At 27.5% G+C, this 24,659-nt stretch overlaps 1 protein-coding gene across 4 annotated transcripts in view; it reads right to left on the bottom strand.

Moving 5' to 3' along the window:
* The window catches only part of Naglu (N-acetyl-alpha-glucosaminidase), an 86,805-nt gene extending 65,626 nt beyond the window's left edge, over positions 1-21,179 (bottom strand). For 2 of the 4 annotated variants that reach the window (XR_011638300.2, XM_087155029.1), the window contains exons 1-5: positions 20,973-21,108; positions 13,613-13,654; positions 6,931-6,988; positions 3,464-3,606; positions 854-1,035 (exon numbers count right to left, since the gene is read on the bottom strand). Coding sequence is in view for 3 of the 4 variants with exons in the window: in XM_087155029.1 (XP_087011155.1) it covers positions 854-1,035; positions 3,464-3,606; positions 6,931-6,988; positions 13,613-13,639 (410 nt within the window). In the remaining variant the exon portion in view is untranslated. Of the gene's footprint in view, positions 1-853; positions 1,036-3,463; positions 3,607-6,930; positions 6,989-13,612; positions 13,655-20,972 lie in introns of all 4 variants that reach the window. The other 2 variants (XM_016069664.4, XM_071187957.2) reach the window with 2 other exon arrangements.
* Positions 21,180-24,659: the final 3,480 nt, after the last annotated feature.

Genomic DNA, 24,659 nt, shown 5'->3' with positions numbered 1-24,659 from the left:
GCATGCAGGCTCTTATTTATAAACAGTCACCCTATGAGAGAAGGAATACCAAATAAGTGGTTATTTACCTTGCGCACATCCATTTTCAGGTCCATTCATGGTTACTAACAAATCAAACACACTTCAGTACTGCAGTGAGGACGCACTATAAAACAAATCCCTCTATTTACGCTTTTACCTCAAATTGCTTCTGTTTTCATATTCTGTAATCTGGCAATCTAGTTACGAAAATATTTTAAATTATTCTTGAAAAATTTCCCGTTCATTTGAATTCGCTACTCGCTTTATAGATTTCGCTTTATGTTTTATTCTGTTTTTTCTTTAGATTTTATTTCCCGTTTTTAAGTGATATTTTTACTTAATGTGTTCTACTTTATCTGCTGCAAATTTTTTGTAAATTTTTTTGAGTGCGTTTCCCACTATTATATTAATATGTTTTGCTTTGGCTAGATTGATACAATATTAGAAAACACTCCTTTTTACGGATATAATCGTGTGAGCTGATGAAAAGATTATATCTCGTATTTTCCGGATTTCATAATTTTTTCCCCTTTTTTTCTGTTTTTTACCATATCTTTATAATTTTTATTATTTTCATTTTTCCTTTTTCCCTTTTTTTTTATTGTTCTGCAACTTTTTCCCATGTTTTCTCTACATTTTGAACTTATTTTATGAGTTTTATTTACTTGCAGCTTATGCGCGAGTGTATATATATATATATATATATATATATATATATATATATATATATATATATATATATATATATATATATATATATATATATCATTGATTGACCTATCTTATTTCAAATATAAATAGAAAGGAATGTTTTTAAGTGTTTAATTCTTACTTGTCATGAAATGTAATTTTTAATGACTCATCAAGTTTTGGCAAAACATCTGGAATATTCAGCTGATTTCCTGACCATGATATATGGCATCCGCAGTAAACCTTTAAATAGTGATGCAATCCAGCAGCAGCACTGTATCCTTTGTTTCCAATTATATGTACCTTGTCATTTTCAGTCCAAATCTGTAATTTTGCCAATAATAATAATAAAGAATTTGATATTGGGAAATTTAAAACTAAAAAAATAGTTTTTAAAATTGAAACTATTTATGTCCAAGTGTTTAAGAAACTGTTAAATTTGTGCATGTTTTTTTAATTAAGCGCACACCGAAACCTAAGTTGAAAGTTAATAGGTTTATTAAAACTTTTAAACAACATTGTTTTCAGTGTTTTTTTTCTACTCAATTGAAATCATTCGATGCATCTTTAAGTTTAATTTAACAAATAAACTGAGTTTGATGATTTCAATTACGTCTTAAATGTGATTGATCTTCATTAATTTCATAGCAAAAAAATGAATAAAATATTCTAATTCGACCCAATCGGTTTCGAAACAATTAAAAATATAATCAGTTTTAATTATAAAGTTTAAAGTTTATACAACAAAAGGTGTCACAATAGCTATCAAAAAGTAAAATTAACATTAAGGGATCCAAACTTCGGTCTGTTCTCCTGACCAAACTATTGGGACCATACTTCCCTGATTACGATTACAATTTTGGAGGTCAGAAATTCAAATCCGTGGAAAAGTGACATTTTTATTTAAAAAAAAGTACCTTTCTGTGTCTGATTTTGTAACGTTAAATATCGTGTGCACTAATTAATTAGCATATATGAAGTTATCCTCTCGAATCATTAAGAGTGAGTCCTAGAACTTGAAGATCCGATCATTAGATCAAAAGTTATGTCCGTTTTTTATTTTACGGATTGTACATAATTTGTATGCATACGTACGTATTTTGTATGCAATATTGTATGTATGCATACATGGCAATACTTTTACTTTCGTTACTTGTAGCAAAGGTAAAAGTACGTACGTTTACTTTACTTTGCTACATTTTAAATATAGTACTTTTACTTGTTTTTTTGTTACTTTTTCGGAAAAAAGTACAAGTATTTGTAACGAGAATGTCGGAAGAAATCGTTACTTTTTTCCGAATTCTTTGAAAAATTTTCCTAAAAAGAAAAACTTTTTTTTGAAATAATTTTTTTATTTTTTATTTTCTAAATTTGATGTATTGTATTCCTTAACAGCCTTCCTTGATGTATTCCTTAACAGCTAACTTCTTCTTCCAAATACGCTTACGGATGGGAATTTTCTGAAATCTCGAAACTCAGTTTTCAGGACTTAAGCTGGAGGAGTGTTCATGGGTTTTGAAGAGGATGGGTAGAAAGACTCCACAAGCTGATCTTTTTCGGCGGACTTTCTGGACTTGCTTCGCAACCTGGAGTAGTATCATTTTGCTTGGGTTCTTCAGATGACTCAACCGTTGACTGTCTCTTTCAGCTTTTCCATTCAACAATTTTAAAGTATGCTGATGATGGTCATGAATTTTTTCCTTCCTTCCTTGGTCACACTTCGAAAACATCCTAATCGCTTTCATCAGACGCAACTTCAGAAAGCAATTTTTGCTACTTTCAGGAACTTTCGGCAATTAGGCTTAGCGGTGATGCTAAGCAAGTGAGCCTTGATAAGTTAGAGAATCTTTACGAGATCCAATGAAAGAATAAAACAAAAATGATGACCAAATAATTGGGACTATATTTTCTAGGTTCCACTCTCGCGTATTTTGAGGGTCCATCGAAATAAAGATATGTTTATTCAGTGACTGTACGCTTTTTTATCTAATTTCGAAATTTACAATATCGTCTGCACTAATTAATTAGTATATATCCGGTTAGACCCTCGAACCATTCAGAATACGTCTTGATACGTGATCATTAGATCAAAAGTTATTCCGGTTGTTCATTATTTTGCGCACTGTATACGACACTGAAGTTTAATGTATTGCCTCAATTTTTGTCCCTTTCCGGTAATATAATTAATACATTTTCATTCTCATTAGAAGTTTAGGTGTTTTTTATTTTTTTAGGGTTTCAAAATGTAAGTTCATCTTTGTATAAACCGAGAGTGCGCTCTTTTTTTAAAAATTTATTCATATTCAAAACCCATATATGAGTTAACGTAAAATTTTAGAACTGCTCATTCATCTTAGTTTGTTCAGAAATAATTTAAATTCTCCTTTTTAGCCCGTATTAACCGCATCAGCAGTTCACAAATATTTGAATTCAGAAGCGTTCTAATGGTTTCCTGTTTTAAGTTAGTTGCAAAAAAAAAAATTCTTATTATTAATTTCCTACTGTGTATTTCCTTTCAAATAGTTTTCATTTTAAACTGTTGTTCTATGTATTTATATGTTTTAAGTATTACGTGCTCTTTCGTGATATAATTTAACGATCTATTACTAATACTCAACTAACGGAAAGTTTCTTTATTTTTGCGATGTTTGCATGGAATTTGCGAAGTTAATTGATTCTAATATAAGGTATAAAATAATCACGGACTAGATTTGGAAATTACTAAATAATATGTTTAAAGAATAACACTTACCATGAAAGCATCTTTATTATCAAATGAGTAGTCCACCGTTACATTAAATTCTGCTGCTCTGTCAGGAATTAATCGATATAAAAGTTCTTTGACGGCATTTGATTCGGTATCAGACGTTCCATTCCAATGCGAAGAAGGTCGAGCTAAAAGATGTTTACAAAATCACTTGAAAAATCCATTTCTTAGAAAATTTCCATTATTTATAAAAAGGTGAACCCGAGAATCTATTGCAACAAAAAGCACTTCATTGTGCGCACAAATTTTGGATCTTAATAATAATTTCTTTCTTCTTCAGATTAGTACATTTCCTGAAGTATACTTTTCTTATCAATTTTAATGAAATTTGAAATCCTGTTAATTGCTTTTTTACAAATTGCTGTGGATAACTTAATAAACAATTGTTAATTCTGTTTTAAATTGATGTTAAATGATTCTTCAATTGTTTTCAGAATGATTTAAGATGACAAGTTAAGATGACAATTGTTTGATTTAAAATGACAAGTTGGTGACAAAGTTGAAATTATAAATATATAGAATCGTGGTGATTTTCCAGAAGCTTTTCGATCCCTATTCTTTGTAAATGACGATCGTTTCCATAAATGCCCGATTGAAGAATATATTGGGTGACCGATAAATGTTGCATTAAACTTCTAGGGGACATCATTAAAGATTAAAAATTGCACGAGATCCCATCTCTGAAAACGCCATCGTAAGCTACTAGGAGTGCTTTCCCTATTACGTACTTTTTCTGCGTGTGAAATTAAACAGGTACTTTTATTTTTAAAAATTATCTTCATTTATGTTTCCTAATAATTCTTGTCGAAAATTGTTTCAAATCAGCTCAAAAATAGCTGTTTTACCGTAATTTAATAAATTTGCGACTATCTTGACAAGCTCACCTATTTGAATGCAACTTTTGAGAATAATTATTAGAAAACATAAAATGAAGATGATTTTTAAAAATAATCCTGCATGTTTAAAGACGCACGGAGAAACAATTCAAAATAGGTGAGAGCCCCAGCAGTGTATGACAGTAGCATACGCAACGGGAAGGTTTTTCGGTTCAATCATCTCTTAAGAACGCATTTTTTTTTTTTTTATAAATAATTTGGAAGATAAAATCCACTATTTTTTTGAAAAAAAATCTTAGTTTTATTTACCTAAAAATTAAAAAAACAAAAGATTAAAAAAATTATGGAAAGCTTAAAAAAAAAACTGAGAGAAAAACTGTCTACAATAATAATTGATATTCTTTACCCTTCTATCAAAAGAGCAATAAACGCTCTTTACAAATAAGTATTAATTCTAAAAGTATCCCCCTTAGAACCACCCATTTTACATTATGAGAAAATGTCATTTTCTTTTTAAATTACCTGTCTCTGTTTTGTCCTTCCATCTACAGCTTTTTAAAATATCTCATTTTGATTGTATCTTTTCTTAGTCTAAATTTAAGTCATAAATTACCCCTAAAGAATTTCCTGGACTTCAAATACATTAAACTTTTAGGGACATAAATAGGGGGACTCTTTTTTTTCCGGTTATTTTACCTAAAGACTTTTTTTGGGACTCATAAGGTGTTCTCGCAATTCATTTCAATTACTTTTTTGCTTATTTATTTTAATTAACCATTCAAAAGTTTAATTCAGTATAATAGCTCTTTTTTGTCAGATTTTATCCTAATTAATATCAATCGCTTTAATTGAAATTACTTTATTATCCTTCTTACTTCACATTTAAATGTAATACACATTTAAAAAAAGAATTATTTTTTACTTTTTTAACATATTTTATTGCTTGCCCGTTTCACCAAATAAATTGCGCTTGATTTTTAAAATCGAAATTGAAATAATTTTAATCAATTGAAGGTAAGCCAAGATTTGTATTGAAACAATCATGTAATAGGTTTGAATTGCAGCATTATTTATTCATGATCATTTATTTAGCAACTAAGCGTTGATTTTTCATACATGCTTTTATTTCTCAATCGTAAATCTTTTTTCTTATTTTATGCTTTTAGAGCTAATGAAGCTGTTAAATTTCTAAAATATTGCAAACTGAATTTTTGAAACTATTTATAAAGATCAAACATCATTGTTTTACATCAAAAATAAATTTTCTATAATTCATATTCAATTTAACAAATGATTATTAAGAAAAGTTTGTTATCAATTATATGGAAATATATCATCATTTAAATTACTTTATTAATATATTTTTAAATTTAATTATTTTTGTGAATGAAAAATTAAGCTCTTTGAAATAAAAAAATACTTGTTTAGCCCAAAACATATGATAACCGGTCAAATGACTATTTAAGAACTTTGCATCGAAATTGCGCTTATCATCTTATCGTTTTTGCACATTTGATTTCATGACTTTTTCTAACAATTATATACAGTTAAAATTCTATTATTGTTTTTTTTGTATTTTGTTTATTTCGAGTAATAATTGTCGTATACCTCTATCTACCACAACTGGTCAATTGACCAGGAAAACAATTTATTGCTTTATAAAGTTATCGGATCAGAAATTACGATGTAATGCGTGTTCAACGTATTTGGATCAACGCACATTTTTGCGAGGACTGTTGTGTAGCTAGTTCAATCAGAATAACTGTGAATTCAAATTTCAAGAAAGTACCTAAAATTTTATATTGGCATTTTTGTGTAAGAAAAAGTGACAAAAACTAAATGTTTTGGTAAGTAGCTTATATTTTATTTTGATAGCTTTACTCGATTTCTAACAAACTGTTAGTAACCAGCAAAACGTCGAAACAATCAAGACAGCATAAGTTTTTAGAAGAAATAATATTAATTATCAGAATAATTATAAGAATTTTAATTCTTATAATTCTTATAGTTATAATAATTCTGTAAATAATAATAATTAGAAGAAATATGTTGGTGGAAAATGAACAATGGAAGCACTCTGTATATATAAAAAGTGCGTTGAGTAAGGAATTAAAAATTCTTATTCCTTGTGTTTGTAATTCATAAAACCTGGCAATATATAATTTGTTTAATTAGTTTATTTCCTTCCTAACGTCTATATTTCATACATTCAATGGAGAAACATAAAGTCCGGTCAATTGACCGGTTATGGCAGAAATAGGTGTGCATTAAGTGTTGGTATGTTAAAAGATAATTCTGTCAAGAGATATTTAAATATTACATGTTTTTTTAGAATTAATATAATTTTTTTTTGTGTAAGTAAGATTTTGCATTTTAAATTTGATATCTTCATTGCACAAATATTGGATATACTGCAGTCTTAAATAATACTTTCTTTGAAACAGTCACATCACTTTGTTTATATATATACTTTTTGAGAACTAAAATATAAAAAAAAAAAAAAAGTGAATAAATTTATCGTCCCTGAAAAAACAATGATTTCTAATAATATAAAATGCTTTACTATCAGTAAATAGAAATACTGTGTTTAAGAATACAAAATTGTTATAATCTTACCGCTCTCCGTAAAATGTGTTATTCCTCCAATCTTTAAAATTTGAAACTCTAATAAGACCTGAAATAATCATAAAATACAGTCTACAATTTTTATTGATGACTTACAGCAACACTAGAAGCCGTTATTATTTTTAGAAGTCATACTTTCGTTGGCAAGATTGATTCGTGTTTTGTCACCATGGTTATTTAGAATTAAAATTGCATAGAAATTAATTCGAGCAGGTGTTTGAAAAATAATGCTAATAATATGAATTCACATTTTTTTGTTGCTTTTTAAACAATTTTTTACGAAGATTATTTTTATATTGCAAAATATTCTTCAAAAAAAGCAATAAAAAATTATTATAACTTAAATTAAAATGTAGATTGTGTAAAATAATGTATTCGCATTGAAAATTCTAAAAACATTTATTTATGCTTAATTTTATAAAAATGTTATAAGTGGGTAACCAGATATTATTTTTACGGACTCTTTTAGAGGAAAAATTATTTCACGAAAGGTTTTACTGAGAATTCTAAGGGTCCTTCTTTCCTCAATGGCACGACAGCCTCGGGTGGACCCTGGCCTTCTCAATCAACTTCTTCCAGGCCGGCCTCCACCTGGCAGTTGTCTTCCAGTTTGAGACTTTTAAGACTGAAAGTCTCTTTCCACGCAGTCGGCCCATCTCAGCTTTGGTCGACCTCTGGGCCTTGATCCGATGGGCTGAGCCAAAAAGATTATGTTTGTCGAACGCTCTCTGTTCATTCGAATGATGTGACCAGCCCATTTAATTCTTTGGATTTTTACATACTTGACAACATCAGGCTCTCTAAAAGCCCGATAGAGTTCTGAGTTTGAGAATTCTTAGGGTAAATCGAACTTTTTAATTATTTTATTTTACGGAAAGTCATATTTTGTTTCACATCTGTGCCAAAAAATTATAAGTTAACTATTTTTTGTTCATGTTTTGTTGAAACTGAAAAGATGATTCTAAATTTTAAGAGCATGAAAAATTATACAGTTCATATCTTGTTCAAATAAGTTTTTTTTATTTTTATTTAGAAGCAAAATTATGTTTAAAAAATGCTTCTAAATGTAACTTGCTATAAGAGTTACACAGGAAATAATAAAGCTTTTCTTGCATGAATATATCAACAAAATTGTCTAGCCTAAGAACAAAACTTACTTCTTTGATTCCATAATAGCTGTAATGTTTTTAAATATACATATACTATTTATGTATTTTAATTTATAAATACATGTTAATTAATATATATATATATATATATATATATATATATATATATATATATATATATATATATATATATATATATATATATATATATATATATATATATATATATATATATATATATACTTATATATATATATATATTAATTATTTATATATTATATATATATTACTATTTATCCCACTTTCCCTGAAGTTAGAAAGCTAAAGGTCTTCCTAATTAGTGGCTTGATTGACAGAAACGCTTAAAAACACGTTTTAATAAGACAGTCTAAACTAGTTGTTTTTACTAAATCTACAATATTGATTACTTAGTCTAAAATATCTTGATCATTTGTTTCTTATCAAATAAATGGAAACACTAAAGAAATTTTGCTTACATGTTTTGTAATTATCACTCTAACTGACAGTAACGCTAAATAACACGCTGCTTATATTTCTTGAAAGATTATAAGAAAAATAATTAAAGCTGTTTCATTTTGATCTTTTGCAATTATGGTAGTAATTAGGGGTAGTAATATAAATAAATGTTTATAAATATATATTAATTTAATATTGACTTAATTGACAGTAATTTGAAATGATACATTCCGACAAAAATTAAAGTCTCAAACTTAATGCATAAGTTTCTTATCAAATTATAAGAACAAATCAGTAAAGGAATCTTTTTGATATTGAGTAATTATTGAACTACTTTACAGAAAAGCTAGGCAATACGTTTTCCCAAAGTACCACCGTGCGTTTGGCGCTGCATAGTCGATTCCGGCTTTTCTGGCATAAAACAGTGATGAAGTGAGTTTGTGCAAGTGGGCGACTAAGTGAAACTCCGCAATGGGGAGTCAGTGCATGGAGCTAGGAGTAGATGGAGGAGACACTAGCAGAAATTCGTGAAGCCGAAAACTCGGCAATGTTAACCGCGAAATTAACCGTCGGCCATCTTACTTACTTCAAAACATTGGCAGTTGTAGCTCGTTTATGCTTGAATTGTCGTATGTTCGGACAGTTATTATCATTTTTATTTTATTCGTTATTCGAATAGTCTTACTTTGTCTTATTATTTTTTCGTGGACTTCTTATTATTTTAATTATATTGTTTTAATTATGACTTCTTGCATCTTAAGGTTTTATGTTACTTTATAAAAATTTCAGCTGTAGTTTTATTTATTTCTGTCGAAGTTATTCATCTGAAAATTGATATTTTTTAAAACCAGAAAGTATCCCATTGCATTCCAAATATGAAATAGATAAAAAAAAAAATTTAAATTTATTAAAAATCTAATATTATATACAAGTGATTGCATGTAATATTAGATAATAATAAAGTACTCCATGATTACATATACATTTATTCTAAGCTTTATAGTGATGTAGTTTTTGCTTAATGTTAAGGTATTGATAGTTTCTGTTCTATACCTTCATTTAATGTATTTCCCCTAAAAAAATAATAATAATTTTTATTAAAGCGTAGGGTTTTCTAATCCCTAAACAAAGTATTTGTGAAGTTAAACATAAGGATTTGTGAAGTTAAACCTTTTTAAAGAAATTGTTTATTGCTCTCAGGGCTAAGATATTTTGAGTTAGCCACTAGAATACTGTGATAATATTTTCTCAATCTCCAATTTTTATTTGTTTTTAAGAAATATTTTGACAAAAAATTTTTAAGCTAATTTACTTAGTAAGCTATTAAAAATGTCATATTTTAAGTATTCATAAAATTTTCATAGTATAAATTATTTAGGTATATTAATATGGATTTGTATAGACTAATTTTTAGCAAGAGAAATGAACATAAATTGTGTATTGCACTTTCTGAAATTCTTTTTTTAACAAGAAACATCTTTCAATATTGTGGTATTCAATTTTATTTTCTATATTGAGCTATGAGTTAGCTCTATGGATGTGACATATTCATAACCGCTCAGAGCTTGTTCTTTAAATTCTAATTTTTCTTAACGTAATAAGTTTATCTACCTTTACTAGTATAATAATTGGTAAGTTTGAACTCTTAAGTTTGAACTTATAAAACTCTCAGGGTGGTTGAAATTTTACAATTCTTAATAAATTTAATTATATTTTTTAAGTTGTATTGATAAATACATAGCGATTGTAAAATGAAATAGATCTACTTTTGTTTTAAAAACTCTCCAAGTTAAAGTATTTTTTTTCTAAATGTTTTTGGATTTATAAAGTTCAATGCACCCCTCTAAGAAAATTGTTAGTTGCTTTTTGTTGTATACATTAAATGTACATAGCTTCATTGAAAGCATTGAACATGTTTCTCTCTCAATGTATTGTATATATATATTATTATTGTTTTTTTTAATGCATAGAATTTTCTAATCCCTAAGCTAATTTTTTTTCTTTCAAATTTAATAATTTTGAAAACAGCTATATTCAATTTATAAACAAAATATATGTATATATTTAAGGATCTGTTTCTAGATTTTTCAATGTGCCTTTGCTCTGGTTTAAGAATTTTTTTTTTAAATAATCACTAGAATACTGTGATAATATTTTATTAATCTGTAACATATTTTTCCTTTTTTTTAATAAACATTTTGACATATTTTTCTTTAAATTGATTTACTTTGCATGCAATTAAAAATGTCCTATTTAAGTATTCATAAAACTATCTAAGTATAAATCTTCATATGTATGGATTTATTTTTAGCAAGAGAAATTTGTATAAATTTATGTATTTCACTTTCTGAAATCATTCTTTAACAATAAACATCTTTCAATATTGTGGTATTGTGGTGTTTTCTACTTACAACTGTAAGCCTCATGCTATACTTTGTGGTGCATGAGGAGTTTTAAGTCGTTTAAATAAAATAAAAAAATATTGTGGTATTCAATTTATTTCTATATTCAGCTTGAAATTAGCTCCATGGATGCAACACATTCATAACTACCTAATATTTTTTTTCCTGTCTTTTCTTAAAATAATTAGTTACCTGACTTTATGGACCTATGAATTAAAACTATCAGAGTAATATAAATTTTAAATTTCTAGATAATAAACTTTTTTATCTTCTTGAAATTGTTTTGAAAAGTGCATAGTGATTGTTAAATGAACTTGACCTAATATTAACTTTACCAAGAATTCCATTTGTTTCAAAAATTGTGTCAAGTTGAAATGTTTTTTCTAAAAGTTAGAAATACGAAAATTCTAACGGCTAAATAAAAAATGGAGAAAGCTTGGATGGATGGATCTCTTATTTAACTTAAAAGACTAAACTCGACACTTTAAATCAAATTAAGAACCCTTCAAAACCGCCCTCCAAGCTTCGTTAAAAAGCATGGATTAACTAGAAATAGAAAGATGTATGAGCGCACAACGACGCAGCAAGTAAGATGGCGGAAAACTCTCGCGGTTGCTTCACCTTGAAAGGAGTGGGCTAATGGGAGTGTCTTCTCCAGCTCCATGAGTCAGTGTAAGCAAACCAAGAGGTGAATGGGATCTTCCGATTTGCACTCAAACTACAAATTCCGAAGACGCAAAACAATACTGCCGGAGAGCAGTAAAGTTCCTGCAGATGAAAGACAACGTGAAACCGTGAAGCTTATGTAGGCAAACATGCTGCTCACCGCAGGTTGCTAGTAATGAATAATTAAAAAAAAAGGCTTGTTTATTTAGAGGAAATAAGTTTTTGTGTCTAATCTTGAAACTTAAAATATCGTCTGCACAAATTATTTACATATTTAATGTTAGTAAATATAATTAGTTGCATATATAATATTTAATTTCCCCGAAACATTCAGATTTCCTCATAATAAATGAGAATCCAAGCGTTCGATTAAAGTTATGTAAATGTTCCTCTTTTTTGTTTTAGTTAGACCCTGAGCAGAGAGCAAAAAAAAGAAGGAATCATTCTGAATAACTTTCATTTTGATGGTCGAGTTTTCACGTACTAAATGTAAATCATAATTATTCCAAGGGGTGATTTCAATTATGCTAATTAATTAGTGCTAACTATTAATTAGGATACGAAATCAGACACTAAAACGTACTTTTTCTAAATAAGCATCTCATTTTTTTTTTACATATGTCTGACCCTTGAAATATGGAGTGAGGGAGTAGACGCAAGTTGTGGCCTTTATAGTATAGTCCCTTTAATGTTAATTTCATTTTTTGTGGTCATAACTTTAAAACGAATTGAGCGATTTCAGAAACATTTGCATCCACTGATGAAACCAGTTTACTCAAAAGTAATTTCTTACAAAACATACTTTTTAACATTTATTATTAATTTATTAAAATGTTTTTATTGAGTGGAAGTGAAATTAATTATATATCTAAAAATAATTTGATGACAATGAAAAAATATTTAAATTTAGTGATTAATATTTAAATATGGTAAACTTACCAGGAACTTAGCTAAAACAAACATAGCGTTCATTCATGATTTTTCGTTGATGGACAATATTTTTTTCTTCTTTTTTATTTATAAAATGTGGTATTTCTTTTTAAGTCTTCTTTAAATTTCGTCACAGGTTTTTCAAATCTCATTGCATTTTTAAGGGATTTTTTTTTCCATTTATTTTGCTTTACGTTACATTTTGTTTTGCTGCTTGAAATCTATAACATTCAGAAACTTGAAATCACTAAGGTGTGTAGAAAAAGTTTCAAGTAATTTAATGGAGCAAAAAAATTTAAGATCTTCGATTATTATTTAAGAATTATCAACTGTTAAACTTGAAATAGTGAAAAAATATGTATTCTGTTCTAATCCCTGCTGAAATGCAACCATAAAATTGAAATTTGACATGAGTCATTTTTTAATTTTAAACGTAACGATATTTTGTTTTTAAAACTCTTATCTTTTTCAAAGTCATTGCATATTTGCGCGCTTTTTTGCGAATCTTTTCCCACTTTTTTTGCTTTTGTTTTTCTGGGCGAAATCTATATGACTTAGAAATGACAAATATGAATAGAAAACAAGGAATTCGATGTAAATAATAATTGATGAATTAAAATTGAATGAAAATCGTGTCTAATTGAAAGTTTTCTGAAAAATTCAAAATTATCAAGTATGCTGGATTGACAGCACAATTATAACAAGAATAAAAACAGAGGAGGGTTACTCTAGAAAAGCATTTTTAAAAAGCTTTTAATTAAAACGTTGGGATACAATTTTCTGTAAAAGGAGCTATTCACCAAATTCAATTTTAGCCGGGGAGGTTGGGTGATTGAGTTAGGTATCATTGAATCTATATTTTGAAACTATTTCTTACGTGTTCTTTTAGATTTTTATCCGATGCATATTTTACGAAATATCTGGCCTTCCTTTTGGGCACCCTGTATAGTTTTTTTTAGCTTGCATGTAACTTGAAACACAGCTTTTCATTGTAATTATTTTTTCATAAATTTTTAATAGTAGGTGATGATCAAGAAGAACTCAAAAGAAAGAAAAAATCATCAATTACGTCTTAAAAGTGCTACTTACCACAATAACTGCAATTTTAATAAACATCTTTTGTGATAAATCCTACAAAAAAATAATTTCAGAAATTAAATTAATTGATTATAAAAGATGAATTGATTATAAAAGATGAAATTCAATTCAAAAGATGAATATTTAAATTGATTATAAAAGATGAAATTCAATTCAAAAGATGAATATTTAAATTGATTATAAAAGATGAAATTCAATTCAAAAGATGAATATTTAAATTGATTATAAAAGATGAAATTCAATTCAAAAGATGAATATTTAAATTGATTATAAAAGATGAAATTCAATTCAAAAGATGAATATTTAAATTGATTATAAAAGATGAAATTCAATTCAAAAGATGAATATTTAAATTGATTATAAAAGATGAAATTCAATTCAAAAGATGAATATTTAAATTGATTATAAAAGATGAAATTCAATTCAAAAGATGAATATTTAAATTGATTATAAAAGATGAAATTCAATTCAAAAGATGAATATTTAAATTGATTATAAAAGATGAAATTCAATTCAAAAGATGAATATTTAAATTGATTATAAAAGATGAAATTCAATTCAAAAGATGAATATTTAAATTGATTATAAAAGATGAAATTCAATTCAAAAGATGAATATTTAAATTGATTATAAAAGATGAAATTCAATTCAAAAGATGAATATTTAAATTGATTATAAAAGATGAAATTCAATTCAAAAGATGAATATTTAAATTGATTATAAAAGATGAAATTCAATTCAAAAGATGAATATTTAAATTGATTATAAAAGATGAAATTCAATTCAAAAGATGAATATTTAAATTGATTATAAAAGATGAAATTCAATTCAAAAGATGAATATTTAAATTGATTATAAAAGATGAAATTCAATTCAAAAGATGAATATTTAAATTGATTATAAAAGATGAAATTCAATTCAAAAGATGAATATTTAAATTGATTATAAAAGATGAAATTCAATTCAAAAGATGAATATTTAAATTGATTATAAAAGATGAAATTCAATTCAAAAGATGAATATTTAAATTGATTATAAAAGATGAAATTCAATTCAAAAGATGAATATTTAAATTGATTATAAAAGATGAAATTCAATTCAAAAGATGAATATTTAAATTGATTATAAAAGATGAAATTCAATTCAAAAGATGAATATTTAAATTGATTATAAAAGATGAAATTCAATTCAAAAGATGAATATTTAAATTGATTATAAAAGATGAAATTCAATTTATAATTACTATATATTCGGATTTATTGTACAGTGCGAGAACAAAAAATGGACCACCCTGAATAACTTTTAATCTAGTGATCAAGATCTTTACGTTCTATAACTCAATCTTAATGGTTCGAGAGGGTGACCCCAAATTAACTAATTAATCAATGCAGACAATATATTAAGCCTCGAAATCGGACACAAAAGCGTACTTTCTCTGAATAATCATACCTTTCTATCGACGGATTCCGATTTCTGAGCCTCAAAATATAGAGGGTAGCCGCTATCTGGGAAATATGGTCCCCATAGTTTGATCAGGAGAGGGGCCAAAGTTTGGATCCCTTAATGTTAATTTAATTTTTTGCGATTTTCGCTTTATCTCGAGAACTTTTTTAGTGAAATGAAAAAAATTTGCATTTAACTATAAAATTTGTTAGTCCAAAGATAATTTTACGCAAAAAACATTTTTAGTAAATATTTAGAATTTTTTATTATTTTATTTAGTAATAATCGAAAAAATTTTGAATTGTAAGGTATACATTTTTTTACACCATTTTAAAGTATGTAATTTTAAATGGCAAGTTACAAAATTCAACCGAAATCGGTTGAATAGTTTCGGAGAAATCGAATTTTAAAAATATGACTTTCTTAAAATTCGATTTCTCAGGAACTATTTGACCGATTTCGCTCATATTTTTTTGTCATAGAAATTCCAAATTTTAATATGGTGCAAAAATTTTTTTAACTTTCAATTCAATTTTTATTTTTGTTGTTACTAAATAAAATAATAAGAAATAAAAAATATTTATATATATATTTTTTTTTTGCTTGAGATTATCTTTTGACAACAGAATTTTATAATTTTGTGCAAAAATTTTCAATTCTCTTAAAAAGTTATCGAGATATAGTGAATTAATCAATCAATCAAATATCGTTACAAAATTTGGACCCCTTTATGTTATTTTACATTTTGCGTATTTTGTAATATCTCGAGAACGAAGTGAATTTAGCGAATTGAAAACTTTTTGTTTTAGTTATAAAATTCGTTTCTCCAAAGATAATTCCATACAAAAAATGAATTTTAGTAAATATTTATTGCTTTTATTATTTTACATTTTGAAATTTTATGGAATTTTTGAAATTTTTTACGCTATTTTAAAGTATGTACATAATTTTACATGGCAAAATGCAAAATTTGAGCAAAGTCAGTTAAATAGTTCCTGAATTATCGAATTTTAAGTATACGAATGAATTTGGATGTATATAAAAAATTTTGCGTATAATTAGATTAAATTAAATTAGATCATACAAAAAGGTTGTCGGAGAATTGAAATTGAAGAATGGCCATAGAAAAACAAAATTTTAATGATTAATCTTGATTAAATTACGATTTATTTTATGAAATACATAAGTAAAATGAATATACTAATAAAAACACGCAAAGTACTTACAAAAGATTTATTAAAAATGAAGTTTAGTATGATAGACTTCGAAACAAGACTATTCTTTGGTCTTACTGTGCAATCTTGGCACCAATATCGCATTTCTTTGCATCATTTTTTCGAACAAACAGCACCCATTCGAAACAAACAGCACCCTCGCGAAACGCTTCCTTTTGAAATGAGTGCGCAAAGTGCTGCAAAACATGCTTGTATAATTTGCAGAAATTTGGACAACCTACGCCATCTGTTAATCCAGCTCTGAATAAAGAATTAAACATTGCCAGAATGTAACCATGAACGAGAAAAGCAACGAGCTGCATAGATGAATAGAGAGAGAAAATGATGATGATGAAAAATGATGAGATGGGAAAAAATGCATGACCCCGGAAATCCTGCGTTGAGTCACAGTGGCGTACATAGACTCTTGTGCCCCCCCCCCCCGGAAGATTTATAAATGTGCCCTAGCTTGGACTTAACACAATTGTTTAAAAATTAATACACTGCTCAAAACAATTAAAAGAAATTGTAAGTCTTGTGTAAAATAGCAGTATAAGCAATTTTTCATATAAAATGGAGGAAGAGAGTCACAAATGTAAATTTTTCTTATTTTTAAACTTCGCAGTATGCAAAATTTGAGTTTGAAGTTGATGACGACGCTTTAGAGGCAGAGAATTTGATTTGGTTTTCTACTTAATGTAAGATAAAGCGGAAAAGAATGATCGACATTCAGTAAGGGCGTTGTTTCGATGAATGTGATGTCCCAACGAAGTCATTAAACTGAATTAGAAGCTTGGAGACCGGTTAGAGGGAGGGGGGCTGGAACATCCACCATACAGTCCAAACCTTTCACAGTGTGACTTTCATGTTTTTGGACCTCCAAAACAGGCTATACGCGGACATCGACAAACGACGACGTGTGTGACTAGGTCCAGGCCTGGATCCGTCAGCAGCTTACTAGCTTCTTCAAAGATGGAATCGAACGACTAAGTGTCGCAATGGGAAAAATGCGCCAACAGTTTTGGAGACTACTTTTGAGTATGTGCACTGTGTATTACTACATTTGTGAGTTAATTAAATCGTTACCGTTACTTTACACTAGTGGTCGGGTTTCATTTGAATGCCCTCATACATTACAAAGTTTGCAGTTATCCGAGATTTTCTGAAAAATTAGACTGTCATGATTTTTCCCGACTTTCAATTTTTGCCCCGATATTCTAGAATTTTGTGCACGTTCAGAACACCACTATTTTCTACTAAAGTAATCAAGAATTCAAAATAAAAAAGAAAAAAGATTCGAATCGAATCGCAGAATACAGAAATATAGATTTTCGATCCAACATCTTTTTATTTTAATTAATAATGAAAATTTGATGACTCAATTAATAATTTTACATAATCTAATTTTTATGAGGATGAATTCAAGTTCATGTACATATTTATTATTTTCAGCCAATCCAGCAACAAATCATGGATGTTGAATTTCGTAGTTTCGCAACAATCGTTTCTTAAGATTTAAAAAATGAGTGCTTGCTATCAATACAGTGGTCATGAGCCGCACTGGCTCAGGGGATAGAGCGTTCGCCTTCCAATTATGCGAACCGGGTTCGAATTCCGGTAATGGCTGGTCGATACAAATTCCGCATCCGGCTTGCACCCATCACAGTGCTGACGCGAAATAACCTCAGTGGTAGACAGTTCATGGGTTAGAGATCTTTTGCCGTCAGGCTAGCCGTAGGAGGTTCTCGGGGTCATCCTCTCCATGTAACGCAAATGCGGGTCAGTTCCACCAAAAAATCCTCCATGGAGGCAAATTTCTCCCAATGATTGATACAGGAGTTCCCTTGTCTTCTGGATTGGGTTCAAAATTACAAGGCTACGGAGTTGAACATTAGTAGTCGTTAACTCAAAAAATTGGGTCGGCTGTTCAACGACGGTTATAAAATTATAAAAAGTGCAGTAATCATATCATAGAATTTTTAAAGGGCAAATTGAGGGATCATTTAGCAAATTAAAAAATTTTTTTTAAATTTTTATTTTTTTAAGACTATTGAACCCTTACTTTAATATTATTTGACTAAGAAAGTACTGAACTAGATTAAAAATCTTAATCAAATATGAAAGAATAGTGACTAATTAATGCTGCTTTTTCTTTTTATGCAACATTATTTTAAAAATTTTTATAAATTGATATGAAGCTATTATGAATTGTTCAGTGTTCTATTAATTAAATTGTTCTGAAAAATTTAAGACTTTATGTTCTAAATAAAATAATTTTGAAAAGAAAAAAAGCATATTTTATGATTCTTAGAAACAAATGTTTTCTTTGGTTGCACTTAAGTAAAGCAAATTATATTTTTTTTTAAAGTAGCGTGGAAAAATGTAGTATTATATTTTTGTAAAAGTAGTATTTTTTAAAAAGGAGTGTAAGTATATTGTTTTATAAAGAAAAATGTCCTGTTTTTCTTCTTTTCTTTCCCCGATTCTGAGGCCTGAACTGCCCGCTTGGAATACACTCAGTTATTTTCTAAAAATGAAAGAAATTTCTATGACCCTCCTTCCGAAAGAAAAAAAAATTAAAAGTAATATTCTGTGCAAAATGTAGGAAAGTTAATAAACAATAAAAATGTTAACAAATATGTCTTATTTTATCACAGTCGTTGAACAGCCGACTACCACTGTTCAACTCCGTCCGTAGCCTTGTAATTTTGAACTCAATCCAGAAGGGAACTCCTGGATCAAGTATTGGAAGAAATTCACCTTCATGGAGGACTTCTTGATGGACTTCATCCGGTCTTATGATTACTTATTACGGCTCTAACAAAGAAGTCTGAATATTATGGATCATATGACATGAAAGAAACTATATGTTTTTTTGCATGTGAGTCCATTTGAAAATGAGTTTTCTCCAGAAACTTCTGTTCCATTTTGTAAATAATTTCAATTCTTTTTTCTTAACAGCGCACTAACGAAAATTAAAGAATTTTTATCGTGCAAAATTTTCTTTACAAATGACTACGTTCAATTATGAGATAGCATTAATCATCGCTACATTCAATCAATCACCAAAAAAAAAAAAAAAAAAAAAAAAGAAGAAGAAGGAGGAGGAGGAGGAGGGAAAAAAAGGCTAACACTAGCACTGCCTTTTGTCTTTCTTTTTTTTTCTTTCCATTTTATTAAAAAATCTTTTTGCTTTTTCCTATAAAACATCAAATAAATGTTGTAATAATTTCCTTGTATCGTGTTGACAATCCCTCTATTCTCATTTCTGTAAGTTGTAAATTTAAATTTAAAATTTTACACAAATTATTACATACATTTCAAACTCGAATAATTTATCAAATATAAAAGTTTCTGAAAGATATTCACTAATGCAAAATGCGTTATTTTCTATTGAAAATTTACCGACATTTCTTCCAAAAGAAAAAAAAATCTGTGTAATGCAAACATAATCAATATTAGTGTTAATATAAGCGAAATAGAATAAAGCTTTTTATTTAAAATTCAAAAGATTATAAAACGGTTACAAAAATACTTAGTTTATGGAATTATTTTCGCTTAAAAATTATGTTATTTTTCTCCCTTTGGAATAATATTTTTGAATAAAAAAAAATCATATCAGAACTGTTTGTGGTTATAAAAGTTGTGTAAAATGCGACATTTTTAACATGAATTTCAAAGAAAATGTAAGCATATACATTTATTTTAAAAACGGATGGAAAAAAGCATCCCAAATTCTTTCGCTAAACAGAGAATATTAAAATTAATTTAGATCAATACTGTTTGATATCTTGACAACGAGTGTTTTACAAGGAGGGTTTAACAAGTGGTGTTCTATTTTAAAATCTTTTATTCTGATACTTTAGGGAATGGAGCAATATTGTTCAAATTCTTTTTCAAAATCATGTAAGAAGGAAATATTTCAACAGGCTACAACTTTGAAGATTGTAATCGACTCTATTGTTATTCACATATTTAATTGTAGTCTGCTCCCAAGACTAATAAATTACTGTTCTGTACAGAATGGTTCCTTAGAGAGACATTCGATAAAAAAATAAATATGAGATAAGATGCAAAAAAAATGAAATTTAAGTCATGAAAAATGAATTTCAAGGGTTCAAATTTGCAGCAAAGTGGCGTTTCTCGATGATCTCAGTAAAGAATCCACAAAGTAACAAAAGTCACAATAAGAGACTTTTATTTGATATCACAGACTAACATCACATTATGACCTCATTTATCCTTAGTCACACTTATTTTACTATATTCTTTTTCCTAAGTGTGGCTTTATATAAAAGTTTTCATTTGTTTTTTTTCTCTCATAATTAAAATTTCAGGAAGTATTTAGAATAATGCAAAAATGTATATTTGCTTAAAGTAATATTTGACTTCTAAAAAAATTAAGAACTGAATATTAAAGATAGAAAAAAAATATATGAATTTAATTTTTAAGGACGTGAGTTGTTAAAAATCTAATGTCTTTTGAAATAAAAGATTGAAATTAAGGAGGGCGATAATCAGAAAGCAGAATTTTGAAACAAAATTTATAAAGATTTAAAAATAGAACTTATCTTTTTTTTAAATCAAATTTTCAACGATAAAAACTCATGTCATTTCAAAATATATTCAGAAAATTTCAAAAATACATTTAAAGCAGATGATACATATTTCTTATTTAGTAAAGATAGACTAACCTTAAAATGTCCACTGATTCAACTGCAAACATTAAAGTAAGATTTAAATTGAATGTTAATAAAGTGAAAATGTTTCTCTGAAAACGTGCGTACTTAATCACATTCAAAAGTCAACTAAATCACTTTCCATATCAACTTTCATTCTCGATCAAATGATAACATCTACTTTTATTATCAGTTGAAAAACAATTTGTTTGTCCCTCCGGTTGAAAGATACAAATATTTGTGTTTTTATTTATAGCTGCCACAAATTATTGATAAGGCCACTAAAAAAGATTATTTTTTTATGCATCTGAAGTTTATTTTAATGATTATATGAACAATAGTTTAACTAATGTTTTTCTTATAATTTTACCACTCATTTGTGTTTACACATCACAAAATAAATCAATAAACGTTTTACTCAATCTTAACGGTGCATAACATGGCAATATATCTTACGATCAAATTAAGTGCAGATATATTCATAAATTTTAATTAATAATAGGAGTAATCATTATTTTCCTTAATTTCGAATATTTTGAAATTGAATAAAGGTTTCTTTAGATACTTTAGCAAAAAAGACGCATTTAGATTCCTGAATATGTATACATCTTTCTTTGTGATTATGTCTAAAATTTTTATTATTTAGAAATTGGCAAATTTGTAATTTAGTTAGGATTTTATTAATTTTGTATTTTTTAAAACTGTCTCAATAAGACGTCGTTAATTTATTATTAAAAATAACTTTCGTTCAGACTCCTAATTCAATTTAAGTTAGTTGATATTTATGAAGTTTTAATCGTAGATAATCCACACATTTGTATTGTTGTAGAAATTCTTATTTTTATTTTGGAAGTCAGTAAAAAAAAATCAGTTGCTCAGAGTAAATTGACGATACGAGTAAAAACTAACTAAATCGTGACTTTTTATTTGCTGATTACGTATTAAGTAACTTTTTTCAAGAACATATTTTTAACAAACAATTTTAGAAAAAACCTTACGCAAGGTATAATATTAAAGACAGAGTAAGAACTATTTATATCGCTAAATGCAAGATTTTCCGAGAAGACTTACCTTAATCTGTATTTTTAGATTCCTTATAAGAAATGAAAACAAAGGAAGTATATACAAATTAATATTTAAGTGAAGAAAAAAATAATCTGGAAAAATAATATCTGGCAAATTATAGCGAAGAAAAGCATCTAATATTCATTGAAAGAGGAGAATAATCTCTCTTTTCCCTCCCAAAATCAAATTATTGCCTTCTTGCACTTTTCAGATTTCGATAATGTTTCTTCTTAGCTTTAATTTTCTAATGTGTTTCTGAAAATGATTCTAAAAATACGCATTAAGGGCGTTCTTTACAGAACAAACCTATTAGGATCAGTATTGTTTTGTCTAATCATAAAAATCTCTAACATTAAATCCTTTCTTTTCACATTCTATGAAAGAAGAATAATGTAGAGTAAATTTACAATTGTAGGTGAAGTTGCATAACTTAATTTTTTTTATATGTACTCGCCACAGAAGTCAGAAAGTTTATATAATTTATTCTGCGTTAATGTCACATAACTTTTGTCTGAGAGAGTTATTAGTACATATTTCTGGCTATTTTATAAAATGTATACATATTATTTGAAACAAGGCTTTTTTTTCTGTATGTTCATAATTTCTAATTTTTTTTTAAATGTTCTTTCTACCAAGATTTACCAGAATCTACATTCGTAGTCATTTTCTTAAGACTGAAGGAAATGATTATGTATAATCATTTCATTTTAGAGTGCATCCCAAAAAATGCGCTATAAAGATTTTTTGTACATTTTTTCACATTTTTATTAGTACCATTTGCTTTCATTCGATTCATTTTATTTAATTTTTTTTACATTTTTGTTTATTTATTTATTTAGTTTGACAGAATATCTTAATTTTCTGTATCATTTTTTGAGAATTAAATCAACAAAATTTAGAAATAATTAAGTACAGCAAAGTCAAAATAACACTTAGTCAAAATAGCACATGTTCGATCTCAACCAGTACAAAAACTTGTTCTACACTGGTGACCACTGAAAATGAACACGTAACACTCTCATTCCTTGCCAGATGGTAACTCTACATTATTTCGCCTCGTTCAACAGTTCGATAAACAAATTATCTGAGTCTCAAACAACGTCAAGGCCTGAACTTTCCAGGAGAAAATGTTAATTTACGATCAAGTGCCATATATTTTACGAAACAAATTTACTGGCTGACCTAATGTCGTAATATTTTTACAAGCTTAAATTTAATTTTACAATCAGTAAGTGGAACACTTTTTGCCGGTATCTTACCGTAATCTAGAGTTTCAGAGTGTAAATTACATACGCAAATTTTTCAATATTTTCAATTAAAACAACAAGTTTCCAATTAGAGGTTTTTCCATTAATTTTCAAAGTAATTTCACCTATTTAAGTACTATTATTCTACACATTATTGAAGAATTCTGGCACAAATAGGCATTGAGCATAAAATAGTATTTACGATGGGTGCTTCCGGAATTGACATCCTTGGGAAAGAGATTCCCCTTATACCACTTATAGCGTGAAATCGAAATGTTAATTAAATCATGTTGAGTTTCAGGATGTTCCTTTAATTAAATATTTGTCTATTTTTAAATAAATGATTGTATTTAATTGTCTTTTTAGTGAAATAAATGTATTTAATTATCTTTTTAGAGTGAAATAAATATATTTAATTGCCTTTTTAGTGAAATAAATGTATTTATAATTCCTTTTTTGTGTGTGTGTGTGTGTGGTAAAATAAATGCATTTAAATCCCTTTTTTAGTTAAAAATTGTATTTTTGATTGAATACACGTATTTACTAATTTATTCACAGAATATTTTTATATTCACTGGTGCTTCTATGGGAGAAACTGGAAGGTGAAGAATCTGAGAGACTCTTAAGAATTTCAGTGATAATAAACGAGTATCATCGAAACGCATCTTTGATCGGAATAATTTTACCCCGCTGCATTAATAAATTTCATCTCTGAACGAAATAATTGCAACGCGCATTAGCCACATATATACGTTTCGTTTTTGATCGAAATAATTGTAACGCTCATGCTATTTTATTTAACGTAATAAATATAATAAAACTATTTTCCAGAGTTCTTTTAAGTAATTTTTTGCTTGTTTATTAAATACAAATTTATGAAAAAGAATTCTGAATTGCACATAAGGAAAAACACATTTAATTAGTGGTTTAATAGGAAGAATGAAATGAATGAGAACTTCCGTTCTGATCAGGAAGGACTGTTTTTTCAAAGGGATGCACTTCCGAAGAGATTTATTTATTGGCTCATTCAAAGAAGTTGGAAATTTTATGTGTATAACCACTTCGTAGTCACCAAATATTTATAAGAACGTATGTTTTAAACTTCAAATAGTACATCCATCGAAATCTCAATAGAGTTTATAATGGCTGGAGTTGAGAATACGGCAATCAAAAGAAAATATGATAAAAACGATGTATATATTAGCAATATTATTTTAAAAATTAGATTTATTTTATTCTGTTCTAAGTTATTATTTATTTTCAATAATATTTTTATTGAAATAAATAACTATTATTAAAATTATTAATTTAGAAATTTATTATTGAAAAAATTATGGAAATTTTAAGTTGATTTCAATATTATTATACTTCCATTTCCCTAATTATTATA

Source organism: Parasteatoda tepidariorum, chromosome 11 (genome assembly GCF_982258835.1).
Source record: "Parasteatoda tepidariorum strain Cologne lab strain chromosome 11, Ptep-v5.0, whole genome shotgun sequence".
Taxonomy (NCBI): Eukaryota; Metazoa; Arthropoda; class Arachnida; order Araneae; family Theridiidae; genus Parasteatoda; species Parasteatoda tepidariorum.
This window is presented reverse-complemented; position numbering and strand designations above follow the sequence as displayed.